The following is a 20,207-nucleotide window of genomic DNA, read 5'->3' on the forward strand; positions in this document are numbered from 1 at the left end:
GTGGAACATTTGGAGTTTCCTCAAAAACCTAAACATAGGATGTCTCCATGATCCAGAAATACTACCCCAAAAGACTACAAATCAGGATACAGCAAGGCTACTTACACAACCATGTTCACTGATGCACTATTCAACAGAAATAAGCTATGGAAATAAACCCAGATGTGCTTCATGGATGAATGGATCAACAAAATGTCACATACACACAGTCACACACACACACACACACACACACACACACACCTACACACAGACACACAAATTTTACTCATCTGTCAGGCAGAATGATATTTGTAGAGAAAGGGATGTACTTTAAAAAATTATATTGCATGTTGAATCTTACTAAAGTCTTCACAAGAATGAGATTCCATGGTCTAATCCTTTTGAATAATTACCAGTTAGGCAACATGAGTATCAATACCTGAAACATGTTTTGAGAGGAAGGGTGCAAGTGTTGGAAGCTAAAATGAGGACTGACCCAATAAAGTGAAAAGAAATAATGAGCAAATCCATTCATATACAATGTATACACATGAAAGTAGAACACAGAAATCATATTAGACAGTTCCTCCTAGGTAAGTGGGGACAGAATTTTGAAGAGGTGATTCAACTTAAAATGTCTTCTATGATGATCAAGATATGTATCTGAATCTCCTAAACTTGAAGATACTTTTTAAAACCCCCAAATATTAGTTAAAAACTTGAAGTTTAGCCTGGTGTTGTAGTTCACACCTTGAATCCCTGCTACTCAGCAGACTGAAGCAGGAAAATGCACAGAGCAGAGTGCCATCCTAGCTCTAAGTAGATAAATCTTCACTAAGTGAATGCATTACTATTTTTTCAATATATATCAAATGAAACCAAAAGGAAAATACATCATTGTTATCACAGAATTGATATTTAATTCCACTAAAGCATTAATGTCAACTTTGTGGTTTAGGTTCTACTTAAACAATGGGCATTTTGACAGAACAAGTAATAATCATTTTTGCATAGAACATCTACCTGAAGATTTGTTTTGAAGCAGTTCAAAATAGTATAAAACTTTTCATTGCAACATATTATTAGAAATGTTATTTTTACAACATTTTATATCTTTCATCTATTAAGAATAATTCCAATAACATTCAGAAATAACATTATCTTTTAAGTTTTCTGTTATAACATAAATTTTCTTTTATGAACCTAATTTATACATTCTCCTTAAAAATGCCATGTTATCATCAGTTTCCACATGTGAATCTTGACTTCAATAGTACATCATAGAGCAGAAGTTCTAGCAGACCCAGACTCAAATCTATATTAGGTGAACACAAAACAAAACATGAAAGCATTATAGTCTTTATCTCAAAGACTTTTAGTTAAGTAAGCATGTGATAGTAAACTTATGAAGGATTATATAAATGTTAATAAGAATAAAATTATGGGCATTGGGTATGGTAAGTTATGTGTATGGCAGAAGGAGAGAGAGAACTACAATACAAAATGATATTCAAATGTAATTAAACCATATTGGTGACTAATTATTATGTGGCTAACTGTGAAGGTTCTATATATTTGGATTTATTCATTAACTCAGCAACCATTTATTCAACCACTTACACAAGCACTGAAATTCAAGATCACGATATACTCCATTCTTCATCAATCTCTTCCTTGCTTCTGGAAAATGAGATCAACGGGTGATTTCCAGGCAGAACTATACTTACCATAACAAGTATAAAGGTACTTGAGCACAAGGGTGGGATGTATTTCTCAGTTTTGTGCCAATGTGAATGCATTTTGTTGTAGTTATTACATTAATAACTGAACTTTGATAAGGAGGGAAGTAAGCCATACAAATTGCTACACATTGTAAGTAGTTCACACTGACTAGAGTTACAGCAACGAAGGGTAAGTAGAAAGCACCAAGGCTGAATAAGTTGATGTAAATAAACTTAATTTGAATATTTGCCTTTCATACCAAGGTAGTTAGAAATTTCATGAGTGCAAAAGATAAACACAGGGCTGGGGATATGGCCTAGTGGCAAGTGTACTTGCCTCAAATACATGAAGCCCTGGGTTCAATTCCCCAGCACCACATATACACAAAATGGCCAGAAGTGGCGCTCTGGCTCAAGTGGCAGAGTGCTAGCCTTGAGCGGGAAGAAGCCAGGGACAGTGCTCAGGCCCTGAGTCCAAGGCCCAGGACTGGCCATAAGAATAAAAAAATAAGAATAAATGAATATAAAACACACAAAAAAGGTAAACACTTATATTTGGAGACATTTAACTAAGAAGTGGAGGATGCCTTCATTTGCTAAGAATAGTCTGAGAGCTTCAAGAGATGACAAGTGAAAAAAGTGCTGAGTCACAAAAGAAAATGCACATGAAACTTGATAGTTACTACAGTGATGAAAGACACGTGGGAAGTTAGCCTACAGGAGGGGTGTTGGTTTTTAATCCCTTCCATTTGAATTTTAATTATATGTTGTAGGTCTGTTGGCCAAATAAAAAGAAGGGGTGCTAATTGCTTTGTTTCAGAATATCAACACACCTAAGTTAATTTATAACGTTTGGCAACATACCTCCTGGCAGTCCACGAGTTATAATTCTTCCTTCTTCATATCTTGAAATAAGCCAAATATGACATCTATTATTTGAATTCAAAAAGAGATATCATCCTGGAAATGACTTACAGCTTATGAAATCTGAGCTTACATAAGGATGTAGAGACTAAGACAGTTTGAAGAAAGTTGTGAAAATGTCACCCATGTAAAATTAACCTACATTCACTTTACGTAAAAAGTATCCATATATAATGCTACTTAATCTGCTTAACATTAAAATGAATACTTCTGTACTAATTATGCTGTGAGTATTCACTAATGTATGCACAATACAACCTATATTATATATTCAGTGCATTTTCAATGCAAGTCAATGGTTTTCACCAAAACTGCTTTCTTTCCCCGCACAGTTTTAAGATCAATTACGTGTAAAGGCTGTTTCACTTATGTTTCACTTCATATATGCCTATAATGTACCTTATTCATTTTTCCTGCATCCTTCACAATTGCTTCCTAAACTAAATTTAATGCATTTCCTTTTTAAGTTTTTATACACGTATGTAACATATTTTGATCAATTGTTTATATTCTCCATTCACTCTCTTTCCTCTTACCATCTCTGCATGCTGGACAAGATTTTATAGCTCAGTCAGTCACTTCTTAAAAGTGTACTCTACTTATCAGAAGGCTTTCACCATGGTATATCATCCATGCATATATTGTACTTGAATGAAATGTGCCCTGTATCTACCTTTTCCTAAATATTTAATCACTTATTTCAAGTTAATGAATCTTTTGCTCGAAAGAAACTTTCCATTCTCTACTTAGCAGATCCTAATGACAATACCAAAATACTTGTTAGTTTGATCAACATCTTTGGAAATACAGCAGGATAGAGAATTCAATATTCAAAACTCACTAATCTTTCTATAGTCCAATAATGAACAGGTTGAGAAAGAAATTGAGAATAGCAATAACTTCCAAAACAATTAGACACCCATAAATAAGCTGAACAAAGGGATTAAAAGACATCAATAATAAAGTCTATTAAATAATGACATAAGAAATAGAAGAAGACATCAAGGGATGGAGAGATCTTCCAAGACCGTGGAATGGCATCATTCAATCATGAAAATGACAATATTGCCAAGCATTGCAACTTACTTATTTTTACAAATACTCATCAAAACCCCAATGCCATTCTATATAGAAATAAAAAGTCATTCCAAAAATTCATGGAAGAGAATTAAAGTCTCTGAACAACAAATGCAATTGTGGATGTATCATAATACCAGGCTCCAAAGATATAATAACCAAACAAGTGTGCTCCTTGCAAATAGAAATCCTACAAACGAGACCCAAAGACCAATGACACTCTATAAAAATTAATAAAGCACACAGCTTCAGCTATATCGTTTTTGACAGTGGAGATAAACACAAAGCCTTGAGAAAAAACAGCCTCTTCATAAATGGTGCTGACAGAAATGGTTATCTCCTTCAGGGAGACTGAAACGAGACCCTTCTCTCTCACGCTTCTCAGAACTGATTCAAACAAGGAGACATACAACCACACAACAGCAGCTATCCGGTATTTGACAAAGCCTTGTTGCTGTTATCTAAGCACAGATTATTTTGATCTTTACTTGACATGCAAAATCTATTTTAGTTCTCAATAGTTCCCCAAGTCAATATCAAGAAATCTAGCAGACATGAGACTCAAAGTGAACATACCTAACCTGCAGTGCGCAGTCCTCCAGAGTGGAAGATTGTGTGTGTGAGCCTAGGTTACCACCTCTTCTCTTGGAAGAAAACTTTTTGAGTTCACAGGAAGTATGATTTCCAACACTAGGGCAAAAATGTTGGACAGACTGTGCTCTACTGGCTCTGGAAATGAGGATTCCACTTGTCCTCCTCCAGTCTCTTAACGGACCTGTGAAAATCCAAACAGCAAATGCCAAATCATTCCTTTATATTAACAAAGTAGGACTATTTTAAAAATACCTATAAAATAAAACTTAATTTCTTTTAAATTTTATTTTTACCATCAGTATTTGTAAGAAAATTTCTGTTTCAAACAATTTCATCCTATAGAAGTACACATATATTTACAGGAAGATACCACTCTAGAAAGTCACCCCAAAAAAGTAAGGAGGACAGAAGTGACTTTCAATGATTTCTGGGTTAATAGGTTTCCCTTGCTTATGATAGGTCATTACTAAGACAATTATTCAGAAAATGTTTAGAAATGCCTGTTTTTCAAGTATGACTGTGTGAGAAGATTGGTGTATTAATTTGGTTGCCACTACTAGCCATTTTACCATGCAAAACATATGTTAAATCACCATACTGAGGAGCAAAATCAAGAATCACATGATTATGTCTCTGGATGTGGAAAAAGTGTTTGATAAAATCCAGCACCCATTTATGATGAAAGCTTTGGAGAAACTAGAATTCCAGGGAACATTTCTGACTATAATAAAGTCTGTCCATCACAGGGTAAAAAAAGACAAACAACTACAAAAGCAATACTTGCAAAACTGTTTGGTATAAGTGAACTGAACACCTCGGGGTGGGGGTAGGGAAACGAGAAGGCGGGCGGGGGGTATGAGGGACAAGGTAACAAAAAGTACAAGAAATGTATCCAATGCCTAATGTATGAAACTGTAACTTCTCTGTACATCAATTTGATAATAAAAATTCGAAAAAATAATAAAGTCTGTCTATGACAAACCCACAGCAAGCCTTATACTTCATGGTGAAAGTGAAAGCCATTTCCTTTAAAATGAGAAGCACAAAAAGGTTGTCTGCTCTCTCCTCTCCTTTTCAACACAGTACTGGACTGCCTAGCCAGAGCAATAAGGCAAGAGGAAGACATAAAGGGGATCCAAATAGGAAAAGATGAAGTCAAACTCTCTCTCTTTGCAGATGACAAGACCCTGTATCTTAAGAACCCAATAGACTCTACTTCCAGGTTACTTGAGGTGACCCAACACTTTGGCCAGGGAGCAGGATACAAACTAAATCCTCAAAAATCAATGGCTTTTCTCCATGTCAACGACCCGAAGAGCAAGGCTGAATTCAGGAAAGCAACTCCTTTGGCAATAGCCTCAAAAACCATAAAATACTTAGCAAATACCTTAGCCAAAGAAGTCAGAGACCTCTATGATGAGAACTTTAAAAACCTGAAAAAGGAAATGAAAGCAAAACTAAGGAAATGGAAAAACCTCACATTGCTTCTGGGTTGGGAGGATCAACATGGTGAAAATGGCAATGTTGTCAAAGGCTATCTACAAATGCAATGCAATACCCATCAATATCCCAACACTATTCTTTAACAACATAGAGGAAGCAATCCAGAAATTTCTATGGACCAATAAACGACACCAAATAGCAAAAGCTATCCTAAGTAAAAAGGATAGTGCTGAAGGAGTTACAACACCAAACTTCAAGTTGAATTACCAAGCTATAGAAATAAAAACTGTCTGGTATTGGCACAAGACCAGGCCTGAGGACCAATGCAATAAAACTGAAGACCCAGAAATGAACAAGCAGACCTATGGCTACATAATCTTTGATAAAGTAGCTAAAGACAGGATGGAAGACAGCCTCTTCAACAAATGGTAATAGAAAAACCAGCTCAACACCTGTAATAAACTGAAACTAGATCCTTACATAACACCCCGCAGCAAAATAAATTCCAAATGGATCAAAGACCTTGAATTAAAATCAGATACCCTAATAACATTGCAAGGAGGAATAGGAGAAACACTTGGGCTCCTTGGCACAGGATGAAACTTCCTTAATAAAGGCACAGAATTTCAACAAATGAAAAAAAGTAGGACAAATGGGACTGCATGAAACTGCAGAGCTTCTACAGGGCAAAGGACATAGCTGCCAAGATAAATAGAACGTCCACACATTGGGAGAAGATCTTTACCAGCCATACAATAGAAAAAGGCCTCATATCCAAACTATACGTAGAAGTCAAAAAAATAAATTCCTCCAAAACAAATCCTCAAAGAACCAAAAGCCCCCTCAACAAATGGGCCAAAGACCTAAAAAGAGACTTCTCTGAGGAGGAAATGAGAATGGCCAAGAGACACATGAAGAAGTGTTCTACATCACTGGCCATAAAAGAAATGCTACTCAAAACAGTACTGAGATTCTATCTAACACCAGTAAGAATGTCCAATATCAGCAAAACTAATAATACCCAATGCTGCAGGGGATGTGGCCAAAAGGGAACCCTACTACAGTGTTGGTGGGAATGTAAGCTGGTTCAACCACTCTGGAAAGCTGTATGGAGATTCCTCAGAAGGCTAAACCTAGAGCTCCCTTATGACCCAGTAGCCCCACTGTTGGGCATCTACCCAGAAGACCACAAGCAAGACCACACTAAAGCCACCAGCGCAACAATGTTTGTCGTAGCACAATTTGTCATTGCTACAATATTGAACCAACCCAGATGCCCCTCAGTAGAAGAGTGGATCAGGAAAATGTGGCACATATACACAATGGAATTTTATGCCTCTATCAGAAAGAATGACATTGCCCATTCGTAAGGAAATGGAAGGACTTGGAAAAAATCATACTAAGTGAAGTGAGCCAGACCCAAAGAAACATGGACTCTGCGGTCTCCCTCACAGGGAATAATTAGCACATGTTCAGGTTCGTCATAAGAGAGATCACAGTAGCTCAACAGTTATGACCATATGAACACATAAGATGATGCTAAGTGAAAAATGAACTCCACATTATGGAAACAAGTATTATATCGTTGTTGTAATTATTTTCAACATGCCATGTGAAACCGTAACCTTTTTTTCCCTCGCGCATTCCCTCCCTTTAGTTGTACCCCCGCTATTGCTGTATCTCATCTGAGTACCATGGATACTGTATATACGTGTATTCGAACTAGGGACGGGAAAGGAAATGTGAAAATTGAGAGACAAAGGATAAAAAGGCAAACGACTCCAAAAGCAATACTTACAAAACCATTCGGTGTAAACCAACTGCACAACTCATGAGGGGAGAGGGGAAGGGGGAGGGGAAGGCGGGGGAAAAGTGAGGGAAGAGGTAGCAAGTTGAACAAGAAATGTACTCACTGCCTTATGTATGAAACTGTAACTACTCTGTAATTCACGTTGATAATAAAGAAGGAAAGAATAATCGTACTCAACATTCAACACAAAATACAATTAAGCATACCTGAACGCTGGTATTGAGGAAAGTCATTTAGCAATGAAAAGAAGTCATCTGGCTGCCGTTTGCTGTCACCATGCATGCATTCTTTGAGATATCCAGCTTTTAGCGTGAGGATTCACTCAGAACAGCAACATCTAGGGAGGAAGATGGTGACGCGGAGATTAAAAGACCACAAGCAGCTCTTGGCCCATTTCATCCTCACAAGGTGTCAGGGGTGGGACCTGCCGGCTCTGCCTTCCTCACACTCCCCAAACCTGACCAGAGATTTATAGTTTCACGGCTTTGGAAATTATATACCTTCCCATTATCATGTCATTATTTTTTTACATCAGTTGAGGACAGCCTGGTTCTGCGCACTCTCTGCTGGTAGCAAGGTCATAGTCAAGATCAGGTGTTGAGCTACAAACTGACAACTAATTAGCTCTATGTCGAAATATGAGAAAAAATATGCACATGAAACTGAACTATGATGAAGGAATTCAACAGCAGTAGACTAGTCTTTTATAAGTATCAGGGAATTAAATTCCTTCAGAATATTATGCTAAATTCTATTTACTTTTCCTTCCCAGCGACCTCACTGTCTCACTACAAATTATGCTTTTGAGACAAGTAGCTACGTTTCGTTAGTATGATTCCACTTTGACTTCTATAGCTTTTTGGTCTGGACCTTTTCGTAAATCTCAACCCTTTGAGAGGGCTCTGCATGGTCTTGTAGGTGTCCTTGAAGATCAATTTTGTGAAGATTTTGTCTTATAGAGCCGACATCCCATCTCCATGAGCATGTGTAAAGTAATTATATTGTTTCCCATCACTTCTGCCTCAGTGGTTCAGCAAACAATCAATTTAAAATATATTAACATGCTGCTGCAGCTTAAATTTATTATCTTATCAACTGCATTTCATCTGAATGATGTGAGCCTAGTTTTTGCTGTTGGAGATTGCTCACTATATATTATGCATATGACATAAATATTCTCATGCCAATCAATGCCCTCATATCTGACGCATTCTTATTTTAGTCCTCTAGTTATATGGTACCTCATAGAATGACAAATTCAATATTTTCCCATTAAATACATGACTTCAGACAAATATTAGAAACATTTAAACATTTGTACAACACAATACTTAGGGTTTTCCTAGTAGTCTAGATGTTTGCCAACAAGTCTTAAACAAATCAATTTTCTAGTGAATGTAGGTATTCTGATATAAAAATGAATGCATAATACTGATGAAAATGAACTATTTCCTAGGAAAACAGATATTTCATGTTTCCAAGTGTTACTTTTCAGAGACCTTCTTGTATACCATAATGAATTTATCCTACGGATGTTTATTTATATATTTACAACAATATTCCTCTCCAGCACATCATTCAAAAAGTGTCAGGGCAGGAGTGGCTGTCATGGTGTCTGTCTGGATTCGCAATGTTGCCAGCACCGTTTGTGGACGAACCTGTCTTTCTTCCATCCTGTTTTCTGTCTTTTTTTTGGCTCCCTTATCACAGATGAGGTGGCCGCGGGTGGGTGGGTTCATTTCTGGGTCTTCAGTTCTAGTCCACCGGTCCTCAGGCCTGATCTTGTGCCCTGCCCACGAAATGCACTCCCTGCTCTGCAAGCTCCGCAGTGGGAAGGGTTAAAGGTATTTCACTCACCTGCATGGAGAACGGCACCTGCGCGTGTCCTCCGAGGCTGAGCTGGCTTCCTCTCTTGCGGTCCTCCCTGCGGTCCTCCCTCTAGCATGGTCGGGGTGGCGTGCCGTCCACTGGTCCTCCCTGAGATCCCTTCTCGTCCTGGGTGAGGGTCTGGACCGTCCCTGCTGGGATCCTGCGTTGCCTCTTGCGAGCCTGCGGTAGCTGCTTCGTGGGCTGGGGTTGGGGATCCGTGGCTCTTCCCACCAGGAGGACGAGCGGGGGAAGCAAAAAGGGGGGTCAGGAGTGTGACGGGGACACCAGAGTCCAGGTCATCAAACTGTGGGCAGAAATATTTGCCTTGCTACAGGAATTCTAGGACATAACTTAGGGCCAACTTGAAGTTGTTCATTTGTTTTTAGCACAATTTTTGTGCATGCTTATAATATCTAAAACTTATTGTACTTATGTGTATAAACATAAAAAAGGATTCGTTGTCTTTAGTGCATAAAAGCCACTATAACTGTCAAGGGTTGGTCATGTTATCTCAATCAAGTTAAACCCAAATAAGGGGAAAAAAGCAGTAAACAACCAAGGAGACTTGGTGACTGGGTAACGTTGATTCTGAACACGTGGGGTTCATCAGGATGGCATGCACAGGTTAAGATTGGTTTGCTTCTCCGCTACTTCGTTGAAGAACAGCGTTGTGTTAAAAATGTTGGTTATGTTATCAAGACTTATCCAGGAATGTCTCATACGAAAATATTGAATTCCAGACCTTTGATATCGTTTAGAGAGGTTAAATGAAATCTCTTAAGTGCTCAAATAAAATCTAATTATGAGCTCTTGGCTTTAAATATAGCGAAGAGATTTTGAAAGTTCAATTCAAGATTTGGTGTAACATATCTATACAGTACAAATTTTCAATACTCATTGTAGCAAACTTTAAATCATCAGTCAAATTAGCCAGTGTACATGTCATTCTAAATTCTAAAGATACCACAGAAGCAGTCTAATTTAACCTTAAAATAAGCACTAAACATGTAGCATTTCAACTTAAAAAGTTGGTTTAATATAAACATTTCTTCTAAAAAATGGGATGTTTGGCCTCTGGTTAGGTTAACTGTAATTTAAGTTTATTTAAAAGGTTTCCAAAGATAAAGATTAATACACAGAGTTAGAGTAAGGTATTTACTCTCTGTAACAATGAAATTATTTGAAAGAAAAATATTACTTATCAAGGTAATTGCTTGTGTACTATTGATACTGTCAAGTTCTACTGAAACTTAAAAAAGCTAAGTCTGGCTTTTTTTTTTTTTCACCATTTTCCCAGCACCCAAACTAACTTTTTTTTTTTTGGCCAATCCTGGGACTTGAACTCAGGGCCTGAGCTCTATACCAGGCTTCAAAAAGCTAAGTCTTAACTAAGCAGAATTTTATTTAAAGAGCAGTTTATAAGTCTAATAAATTGTTACTTATAACTAAGTATATAAAACTATACATGAATTCTTTTTTTCTACGTTGCTAACTACGCTGTATCTCACTTATTAAAAAGTTTTCGTCTCCATTAAGGCCTATCGAAATAAATATAAATGGGGAAGTAAGAGTATATCCTCTAGAGATCTAAAAGGTAATGATCTGCTGGTAAGAACTCACAGTTAAGGAAGGAAAGGAATTTTGGAACTCTAACCCCTCTATAGATCAGGGTTTGTGTAGCTCCTACCCCCGAAGCAAAGTACTTTAGCCTCCATCTGACTGAATAAATTGCGCATTTTTCTTTCTTTCAGTTTTGAGATTGATTAATTATGATTTCCACAGTTAGTGTCCCCACTTTATTTTTCAAATCTTTACCTATGGTCGCCCTGTCATTAAGCCATATCCCTGCAGTGTTCCACGGAGAATCACAAAATAAGTCCATCACCAACCTGTCATTTATCCTCCTTCCAGAACAGGACAGCAACCGAGAACAAAGAGAACACAGTGTCCAGGTAGTTTCTGCCTGGGGTGCGAGCTACTCAGGAGGCTGAGAGCTGAGGCCTGAGGTTCAAAGGCAGCCAAGACAGCAAAGTCCCTGTGTGGTTCTTGCCTCCTATTCATCATCAAGGATGCTGTAGAGTTAGAGCTGGAGGTGCTGTACCTCCAGCCTTGAGCACAAAAGCTTGCATCCAACGCTCAGGCCCTGAATCAAAGCCTCAGGACCAGCAAAAAAGAAAAGACATAAAGGAGCTTCTTTTCAGGTAAAAATGAAATTAGGAGCACCAACTAGATGAGTGGGTACATTTCATAGGAATAATAAAGTTTGCACTATTGACTTAAAATAACTTACCAAATTATAATTTTGGGGAAATACTTACATCTGATCTCGCAACTATAATTTGTCCTCCAAAATGGCCAGACCTAGGTAGCCAAGATATGGGAAATGGAAAAAGAAAACAGAAATGTTAAGTGTCTCATAAACACATGATCAGATGGCAGTGGCAGGAACAGATCACTTTAGAATTCTAGCATAGGTATGTAACTTAGGCATTTTTTTTCTTCAAAATTTGGCTCAAACTACCATCTGAGTAAACGTAAGGCACTTGGCTTAGCAGCCTGCAATCATAGCACTGACAAGGCTGAGCATGAAGGGATATTTCATCCTAGACATCTGGGCTCGCTAGTGAGATCCTGTCTAAAGAAGCAAAAAGTGCTATATAAATTAATGGATGAGTAAGTGAATGTAGAACAATGATTTATGTATTTAGATATATGCATGTGATTAAAGAAAAAACACATATGCAGATAATATTCATAGAGTTACTTTAGTCAAGGAACTGATTGTTCTATAGCAAACTGTTGTTAAGAAACTCACATACCAATCTTAATCCATATGTTAGGCTATTCTATTAGGCAAGGACACAGTAAGACGATGATAGCAAAACAATTCCTATAATGAAAGGGGCTTTTCAAATAACATATTAATTTAAAGCTTGTTTTAATTATAGTCAACTTATTTTTCAAGTATTGCCTCCTAAACTTTTGCAATGCACCAAGAACAGAAAACTGTGTGTGTGTGTGTGTGTGTGTGTGTGTGTGTGTTTATGTGTGTGTGTGTGAACTTACTTTTCTTGCTCTGGTATGGTATGGTAACACATGATAACTTTATTTATAGAAAGTCACATTTATTCTCAAATATCTCATTTAATTATACTTTTTAAAGATAGTTGAAACAGTTTTAGTTTAAATACATGTATCGAATTGAATTATTAGGAAATGAGCATCACTTGAAATGGGACACATTTGTTGACTTGTGCTGCTTTTTAAAAGAGATTATTGTCATATTTGTATGGCACAAATAAGTCAACTGTACTTCTCAATAATTCATCAAATCAAAGACAGAACGTGTCTGAAGTCTGAAATCCAAAATGAAAAAGATACTGTAACTAACCTAAAGTTTTCTCAGGAAGGCATCCACCTTCTCAAATGCAGATCTTAGTCTTGGGCTCAAATCCGCATAGTCTTCTCTTGCTGAAAAGTGCGTCCGAGGTCCCAGAAAACTCTGAGAATTTCTCTCAGTAGGGTTGTTTAAGCTATTCCTGGTAGTAAAAGTTTCAGACGATGTTTGACACAGATGAACTCTTAGATGAAGCTTACAATTTTCATCCTCCAGTCTCTTAATCTTTCTTTCACATCTGCAAAAGGCAAACATCCAGGAATCCATCTTTCCCTGAGTTAGACCCAAAGGACTTATGGCTTTAAGAAAAAAGGTGCAAACACTAACTTTTAAAATTAGCCTTAAGACCAAACTTAAGTTCCTTGAAACAGTATCTTGAAATACACATTGGTTAATGAATGCCAACTGTATAACGTGTAAAATTGTAATTTATTCTAAATAATCACACACACACACACACTCATTCCTGGCAAGTTAATTCCAACACTGTAGGGAGGAGACAAGTGATTGTCAGGGATGTCTGGCTCCACAGTTGTCACTGCTGCCCTCTGGTAGGGCTCTACTTAGAGGATTCCTCATGTAAGTATTACTATCTATGTAAAATCATCTCTGTATTATCATATGTGGTTATAGTAGACACTTTATCATGCATAACTTCAGTGAAACAACGTATGATTCTCCTTAAATAGGTGTTTAAACTATGAATAATAAACTTAGGCCACTTAGAATAGGAAGAAAAACAGAGCAGCAACCAATAAAGCCCCAAAGTAAACCAAGAGGAGAAACTGTTCTATTCTAATAAGTTAGGAGAAAATTAATGTATTCATAGTATTTTCCAAAGTTGGTTTGTTCAGTTAGGTTCCTCTTCCTAGTAATCTCATGAGTCTATCATATCAAAACTATTGTAAGGGCTGACCTCAGAACCCACGTGACTAAATATAAGTTTTACTGCTAAAATTATAACAGCTCCTAAACCCTGGGGATGACTCTATGCTAGAGGGCTGCACCCCCACCCATGAGACTATTTTGTAGTTTGACATTAAAAAATATAGGGAGCCCTTGTTCCCCTCTGTACCTAGGTAGCAACCATGGTAATAGACAGTCAAAAACGATCCTAGTCATAGACTATCGAAACAACCATACTAAGAGTAGAAATGCCATGGAAACTGTTGGGTTGGTTTACTCATGACTGAGTACTGGATTGTTTTCGCCTGCTCAAGCTTGGGAAAACATGGTGGTAATTGTTAAAATAAAGTTGATAATGGGTCAGCCTGACTGCAAAATTCTGCTTCTGTAAACGGCTTGCTTAACCCATTTGTGACTTGCTCTACCCCCTGCACTAACCCACTGTATCAGTGCTACGTGACCACCTGCTGTCAGTTCCTCATATCAAGGCCAGTTCCCATTATCAAAGCCAAAATAGGTTAACTGATAGGGTACAGAGCCAATAGAAATAGGACAAGACTTGCTTGCTAAATGCCATCCAATCAAGTATCTGCCAAGTTGTAAATACCCTGCCCCTGTTGTAATCACAATAAAAACCCCGCCTATCTGAGGGTCCGGGCTTTCAATCCAGATCAGCTTGGTGATGGTTGAGAGTCCAGGCTCCACCTGCAATAATGACTCTTGTGCGTTTGCATCGGTATCGGCTCCTTGGTGGTCCTTGGGGACTGGAAATCTTAGGCATAACAGCTTGGAGGACTCTTCCCAGAACCCCAAGATCCCAGGACCCTCAAACCAGAGTGTGACACTTGTTTTTCTTGTGTGTTTTGGCGTCCTTAATAACCAGTAACTAATATTCTGTAAGGTTGTCATAAGACTTAGCAGACATGTAGGTGGGTCATCTTGGAAGACCAGGCCCCCTCCTTAGTGGGGAACAAAGTCCCCTCCTCACTTAGTATAGTCAGTAGGAAGGAAATGGGCTGCTCCTGGGGCGCAGCAGCCTAAGGCCAACAATCCCTATTCATTTCTTCCTCCTCTGGGCCGAAGGAATTTGTTCACTGAAAATCTGCTTTGTGCCTTTGGTGCGTCTCTTTGGTGTTTGCTTCTGGCTGTTTGTATCTACTTTTCTGAAACTCACATAAGATGGGACAGACTCAGAAGACTCCCTTTCTCTTCTGACAGACAATTTCAAGGACATGAAAAGCCAGGCACATGGATTGAGTATAGAAGTAACAAAAGGGAAACCAATCACCTTTTGTTCTACATCCTGGTCTGGCATGATTTGCTGGAAAATTCCCTTCCTAGTTAATGCCCTTTTTACCTCCTCAGGAACAGTTTCCAAGAGACACCTGGTCTCTGCTGGTATAGAGTTCCAAACAGCCTCCCCAGGTCCCCCCAAGTCTGAAAGACCAAGGGGAAGAGAGATCAGCTTCAAGTAGCCATTTTCTTCCAACTGAAGGTATTTAAAGGCCAATTGATCTGTACAATGCTCTAGTCAAAACTGGGCTCAGACTAGAGTCAAGGACTGGGTGGGCTGAGTCTTAGCCCAGGGAACCCCCAAACAGCTTTCCTCAGCAGAAAAGTACTTAGTGCACTAAAATGTCTTGCTAAAACTAGAAAGCCCTGGTAAATGAGACCGGAGAATGCTAAAATCATTTGTTAACTTTTGTCTTAAATCTTGGTTATTGCAAGAGTAAGATTGGCATAAATACCTCTTGCCACTGGAAAAAGTATGGCCGACATTTATTTTGCTCGCTTTAAGATCTTTTGCATGTGTATGTGTGTGCAGGTGTGAGTGTGAACATGTTCCAGATGAAAACTGTCAGTATAATATAAGAATGGGTGAGTTGACGTTCAAAGGTCATCAAGTTCGGCCTTACCAAATGCTTTAAAGGATTAGTGCATAGTTTAATACAAACAGTTAAAAGGTATCTAGGGATTCTTTAATTTGCAGTTTTAAGTCTGGTATCTTAATGCATAAGGCTATTTAACATGTAATCAAGTTATTTTGTTTAGCAAAAGCATTGGAAATGTGAAATTTATTTTCCTCTGCTGTTAATATTCAGGGCTAAATGTCAGAAATTTGGATATTAATGTTTATCCCTGTTAAAAAAATTGCTTGGGTTTCTCAGGGAGAGATGGAAAAAAAGGCAGAAACCCTTAGGCCAGGCCTGCGAGCCTATCCTCAGGAGTGAGAGGTGATGTGGCAAAGGGGCAGCTTAGCCAGTCCATGGGGTGGGCCAGGCCCTGGGGGAGTCCACACATGGTGGAAAAGAGTAAGCTGGCACAGAGGCAATTCTCCCAGCCCCAAGGAGTAGGATGGGCAAATGGAGGCTTTTCCTTGTCCCGTATCTTTTCCTTACAGGTGGACATAACATCCTGATGGTAAAATAGGTGTTGTGATGATGCTATTGAAGTCTATAACTGCTCCTTGGGAGGTTTCAAACATTAAAAAAAGTTTTCAGAAGACAGTTCAAAGTTTATCTGGACAATGTAATTTGACTTCTAGGCTATGTTGCAATTTGGATATATCTTAAAAAAGGGGACAAAGATACTAAGTCTGGATTCTTGTTTGTCATTCTGGAATGTGTAATTCTTGCATGGAGGGAAAACTGTCATTTGAGTTCAGAGGTGTTCTAGGCATGTAACGCAGACCGCAGGGAAACAAATGACCCCTTTAAAGCAGCCACCCGGAGGGAACAGACTGTGGCCAGTGCCTCTAGATTTCAGAGTTCTTTAAATACAACTGAAAGCTAAAATGTAAATATTAAAGCAGAGGTTACTAAAAGAGTTTAGAGATCAAGATGGATTTCTAGATATGAGATTGGAAAATAAAGTTGTCCTAAATGTTTCATTGCAATTGGACAAAAGAAATAATTTAGGCTGCCAAAATGATTGTTTTAATTTGCTATTCCAATTTGCCTTGCTGGTTTTATAAATTTCCAGGTAGAACTACAGTCAAGGACAGATGATTCTTACAAGTTTATCAAATGTAACTTTGGCCTTTACCAAGTTCCAGTTAAGATGATGCTTAAAAGCTACTTCTGTGTGGACCATCTTGTTGCTTTAATTGGAGTAAGAGGACTTTTGTAAGATTCATTGATCTGAAAACTGTGGTTCAAAGCCAGCCCAGGCAGAGAAAGGTCCCTGTGAGAGTCTTCATGTGTATTGAGCCAGCAGAGTGCTGGGAACAGAATTGTGTGGAGCTTAAAGTGGTAGGGTGCTAGCCTAGAACTGAAGAGCTGAGGGACAGCACTCAGGTCCTGAGTCCAAGTCCAGCGACGGATCAAGAGAAATGTCAAAGGTGCATTGACCTCAGCATGGAAAAGGCTGGGACAAAAGAGATGGAGCATCCAGAGGCAGGAAGCCACTGCGTGGATGGCAGCGAGGGTGTCAGATCCTAGAGTCATGTGTGCTTGGCCTTCACAAGTTCATCAGAGCCAGGAGGTCCTGGAGGAACTTGCCAGTCCTCTGTGATAGTGGGTAGTAAAGCTAAGATTGTCTAATGAAGGGATAGCTTAAAATCCCACCCCTGCATCTGCTCAAAGCCCTGAGCGGCAGTGAGAATTCTGAGCTCGCACATCTGTTCAGGAAGGAAGCTTGTGGACCTGAGATGGTGTCCTTCCCGAGACCTACCTGATGCCTACTAAGGTAATTTAGGCATTGTTAGGTTATCAGAGATCTGTTTCCCCAGCCAGTCAGGAAAACGCTTTTGCAAACTGAAATGTTAAAAGGCGACACTGCTGTAGCCCCAAAAGTCTATAATGTTGTTAGAAGTTAAAAGTTGAATGTGATTTCCAGTTTGGAGGAAAGCTCGTAAACTGGACATCTAATCCTGCAGCCTCTCGCTAAAGTAGACTAAGGTGATAGGTTCTTGGCTAGGTCAGGTCAACGCCCCTGAGCCAGCCTGAAGAAGTTACAAAAGAGGAATGATCTGATCTTCGCCCATCAGCTCCCTTTAAAAGATGAGGAAGGATAAAGTAGGGAGCCCCCTTCCCCCTTGCTCTCCTCCCACTTCCACCCTCCCTTCTCAAAGAAGCCTCAGGCACTAGATGTCCTCTTCCCCCTGAATTCCTGGCAGGGAGGGAGTGGCCAAAGGTTTATCACCAGGCTCTTCTGGGGGGCTCCGGGCCACCGGAAAGCGCTCAATCAATTTGTCTAAGGTGGGCAAGTTAGACAGGCAGTGGGTGAGTCTCCAGCAGCCTTCAAAGGCTGCTTGTGCTTACCGTCCTTCCGATTCCATAGATCTAGAGGCTGAGGAAAACTGACAAAGCGATTCATGTAGCATTTGTGGGACAGGCAGCTCCAGGCATTAGAAGGAATATTAGCAGCAGCAGCGTGCCATGCCAGACCACAAATGTGGCTGGCGGAGTAGCCGCCAAGAGAAAGAGGGCAAGAGGAACGGTGCCAGGAGCCTACAGGGAGGTGATTTACTGAGATAGAAAGTACCTGCTAGCTTTTCTAGTCACTGTTTCAGGATGGATGGAAGCTTTCCTAACCAAGTGGGAAACATCACAGAGAGTACAGAAGAAGCTTCTAGAGGAGATAATTCCCAGGTTTGGACTTCCAGTAGCCATAGGCTCAGACAGTGGCCCCTCTTCCTCACTTAGGTAGGGCAGCTATTAGGTAAGTCATTGGGGATTATTAGGAAATTACATTGTGCCCGTCACCCCCAAAGTTCAAGTCAGGTAGAGAGGAAAAGAGAGCTTAACCAAATTAGCCCTTGAGACTGGTGAACACTGGCCGGCCCTCCTCCACCACCCTGTTCGCCATCACACCCTAGGAAGCAATGTTCCCGCGCCTCCTCCTTTAGGCACCAGGCTTGGTTGTGAAGCAGTAGCTAAACTGTCCAACCAGCATTTGCTGAAAGGCAACCAGGACTATATTAGGGGGTTCACTAGCCAGGCCTTAGGGTGAGCTTCTTGAACCAGGCTAAGCAGAAAGTTGCAGCAGCCCAGCAGGTGGTGTGACATTCTGTGGGAGCCACTGCTGCCTGTGGCTGCCCCACCCCCTCCCATCCCATTGGGGTTCAGATCAAGTACAGCCTGACAGCCATTGGAGCCATCCACCAACTCCTCACCGCTCAAGTGGGTTTGGACATCGGTGAACGCATGCATCCACTGAGACGCTGACCAACTCCCTGGCAGAAGTGATCCTCCCAAACAGGACAGGTTTCTTTGGAGAGGAAGGCTGTCTTGGGGTTAAGCATATGGGAATGAGCAGAGAAACACCAGGAAAGCATGGGATGGGATGAGTCTTTGTGTAATGGGTCCCTTTGGCTGACATTGTTAAAAACCTCGGTAGCAGGACCTTGGAGGTTGGTAATAGTCATCTTAATGGTTGGTCCTTGTATTCTTTTTTAAATTAAATGTTATTAAGGTGTCAATAAATTAAGTTGTATTGACAAGGCCAGTGAGTCCATTTCTTGTGATATCTTACACCCTCATTTTTCTTTCTCTTCCCTGGATCAGGTAGGCATATATACAAACCATACCCAGTGTACTAAAATCACATAAAGTAACCATATAGGGTACGCCAAAGGAAATTCACCTGAAACTTCAAAGGCGACATCAACAATAGACTCCACCTGTGTCCTTCTCTTGGGGTTGTTTTTGCTTATCCTGTTCTTATATGATGTGTACATAGCTTTGGAGCTATGGTGATCCTCTGATAGGTCTATTGTAGACCTTTTCATGTTTAGTAGTTGTTTGGTTTTAGATATATAATGTAAGGTCGCTGACCCAAACGTGGAAATACCATTTGACAAGAAGTTTGTTGTTTTGCAGACCTGGTCTCTACTGGTCTTTGTAATCTTAAGAGGCTCACTGCATTTCTAAGAGATCGTGTCAGCGCGGTACAGCTAAGAGTGCTGAGGTCTCCGTATCAGCCCCTGGACAGGAAAGCCATAAAAATGTAGGATAATGAGGGCATGACTGGCCCCCCCAGTAAGCAGTAGAAGAGGAGGGAATGTAAGGGCTGACCTCAGAACCCGCGTGACTAAATATAAGCTTTACTGCTAAAATTATAACAGCTCCTTTTTTTTTTTTTTTTTTTTTTGGCCAGTCCTGGGCCTTGGACTCAGGGCCTGAGCACTGTCCCTGGCTTCCTTTTGCTCAAGGCTAGCACTCTGCCACTTGAGCCACAGCACCACTTCTGGCCGTTTTCTGTATATGTGGTGCTGGGGAATCGAACCCAGGGCCTCATGTATACGAGGCAAGCACTCTTGCCACTAGGCCATATCCCCAGCCCCATAACAGCTTCTAAACCCTGGGGATGACTCCGTGCTAGAGGGCTGCACCCCCACCCGCGAGACTATTTTGTAGTTTGACATTTAAAAATATAGGGAGCCCTGTTCCCCTCTCTACCTAGGTAGCAACCATGGTAATGGACAGTCAAAAACGATCCTAGTCATAGACTATCGAAATAACCATACTAAGAGTAGAAATGC

General features: G+C 39.9%; 1 protein-coding gene across 1 annotated transcript in view; it reads right to left on the reverse strand.

Annotated features, from left to right (window-relative positions):
* Window positions 1-894: 894 nt before the first annotated feature.
* Window positions 895-20,207, reverse strand: part of LOC125366876 (putative ankyrin repeat domain-containing protein 20A3) — a 37,606-nt gene continuing 18,293 nt past the window's right edge. Inside the window, exons 11-16 of the mRNA XM_048367598.1 lie at window positions 12,839-13,055; window positions 9,409-9,724; window positions 4,281-4,479; window positions 2,568-2,632; window positions 1,603-1,662; window positions 895-1,297 (exon numbers count right to left, since the gene is read on the reverse strand). Of these exons, the coding sequence (XP_048223555.1) occupies window positions 1,224-1,297; window positions 1,603-1,662; window positions 2,568-2,632; window positions 4,281-4,479; window positions 9,409-9,724; window positions 12,839-13,055 (931 nt within the window). The 3' untranslated portion in view covers window positions 895-1,223. The remainder of the gene's footprint in view (window positions 1,298-1,602; window positions 1,663-2,567; window positions 2,633-4,280; window positions 4,480-9,408; window positions 9,725-12,838; window positions 13,056-20,207) is intronic.

Source organism: Perognathus longimembris, chromosome 18 (assembly GCF_023159225.1).
Source record: "Perognathus longimembris pacificus isolate PPM17 chromosome 18, ASM2315922v1, whole genome shotgun sequence".
Taxonomy (NCBI): Eukaryota; Metazoa; Chordata; class Mammalia; order Rodentia; family Heteromyidae; genus Perognathus; species Perognathus longimembris.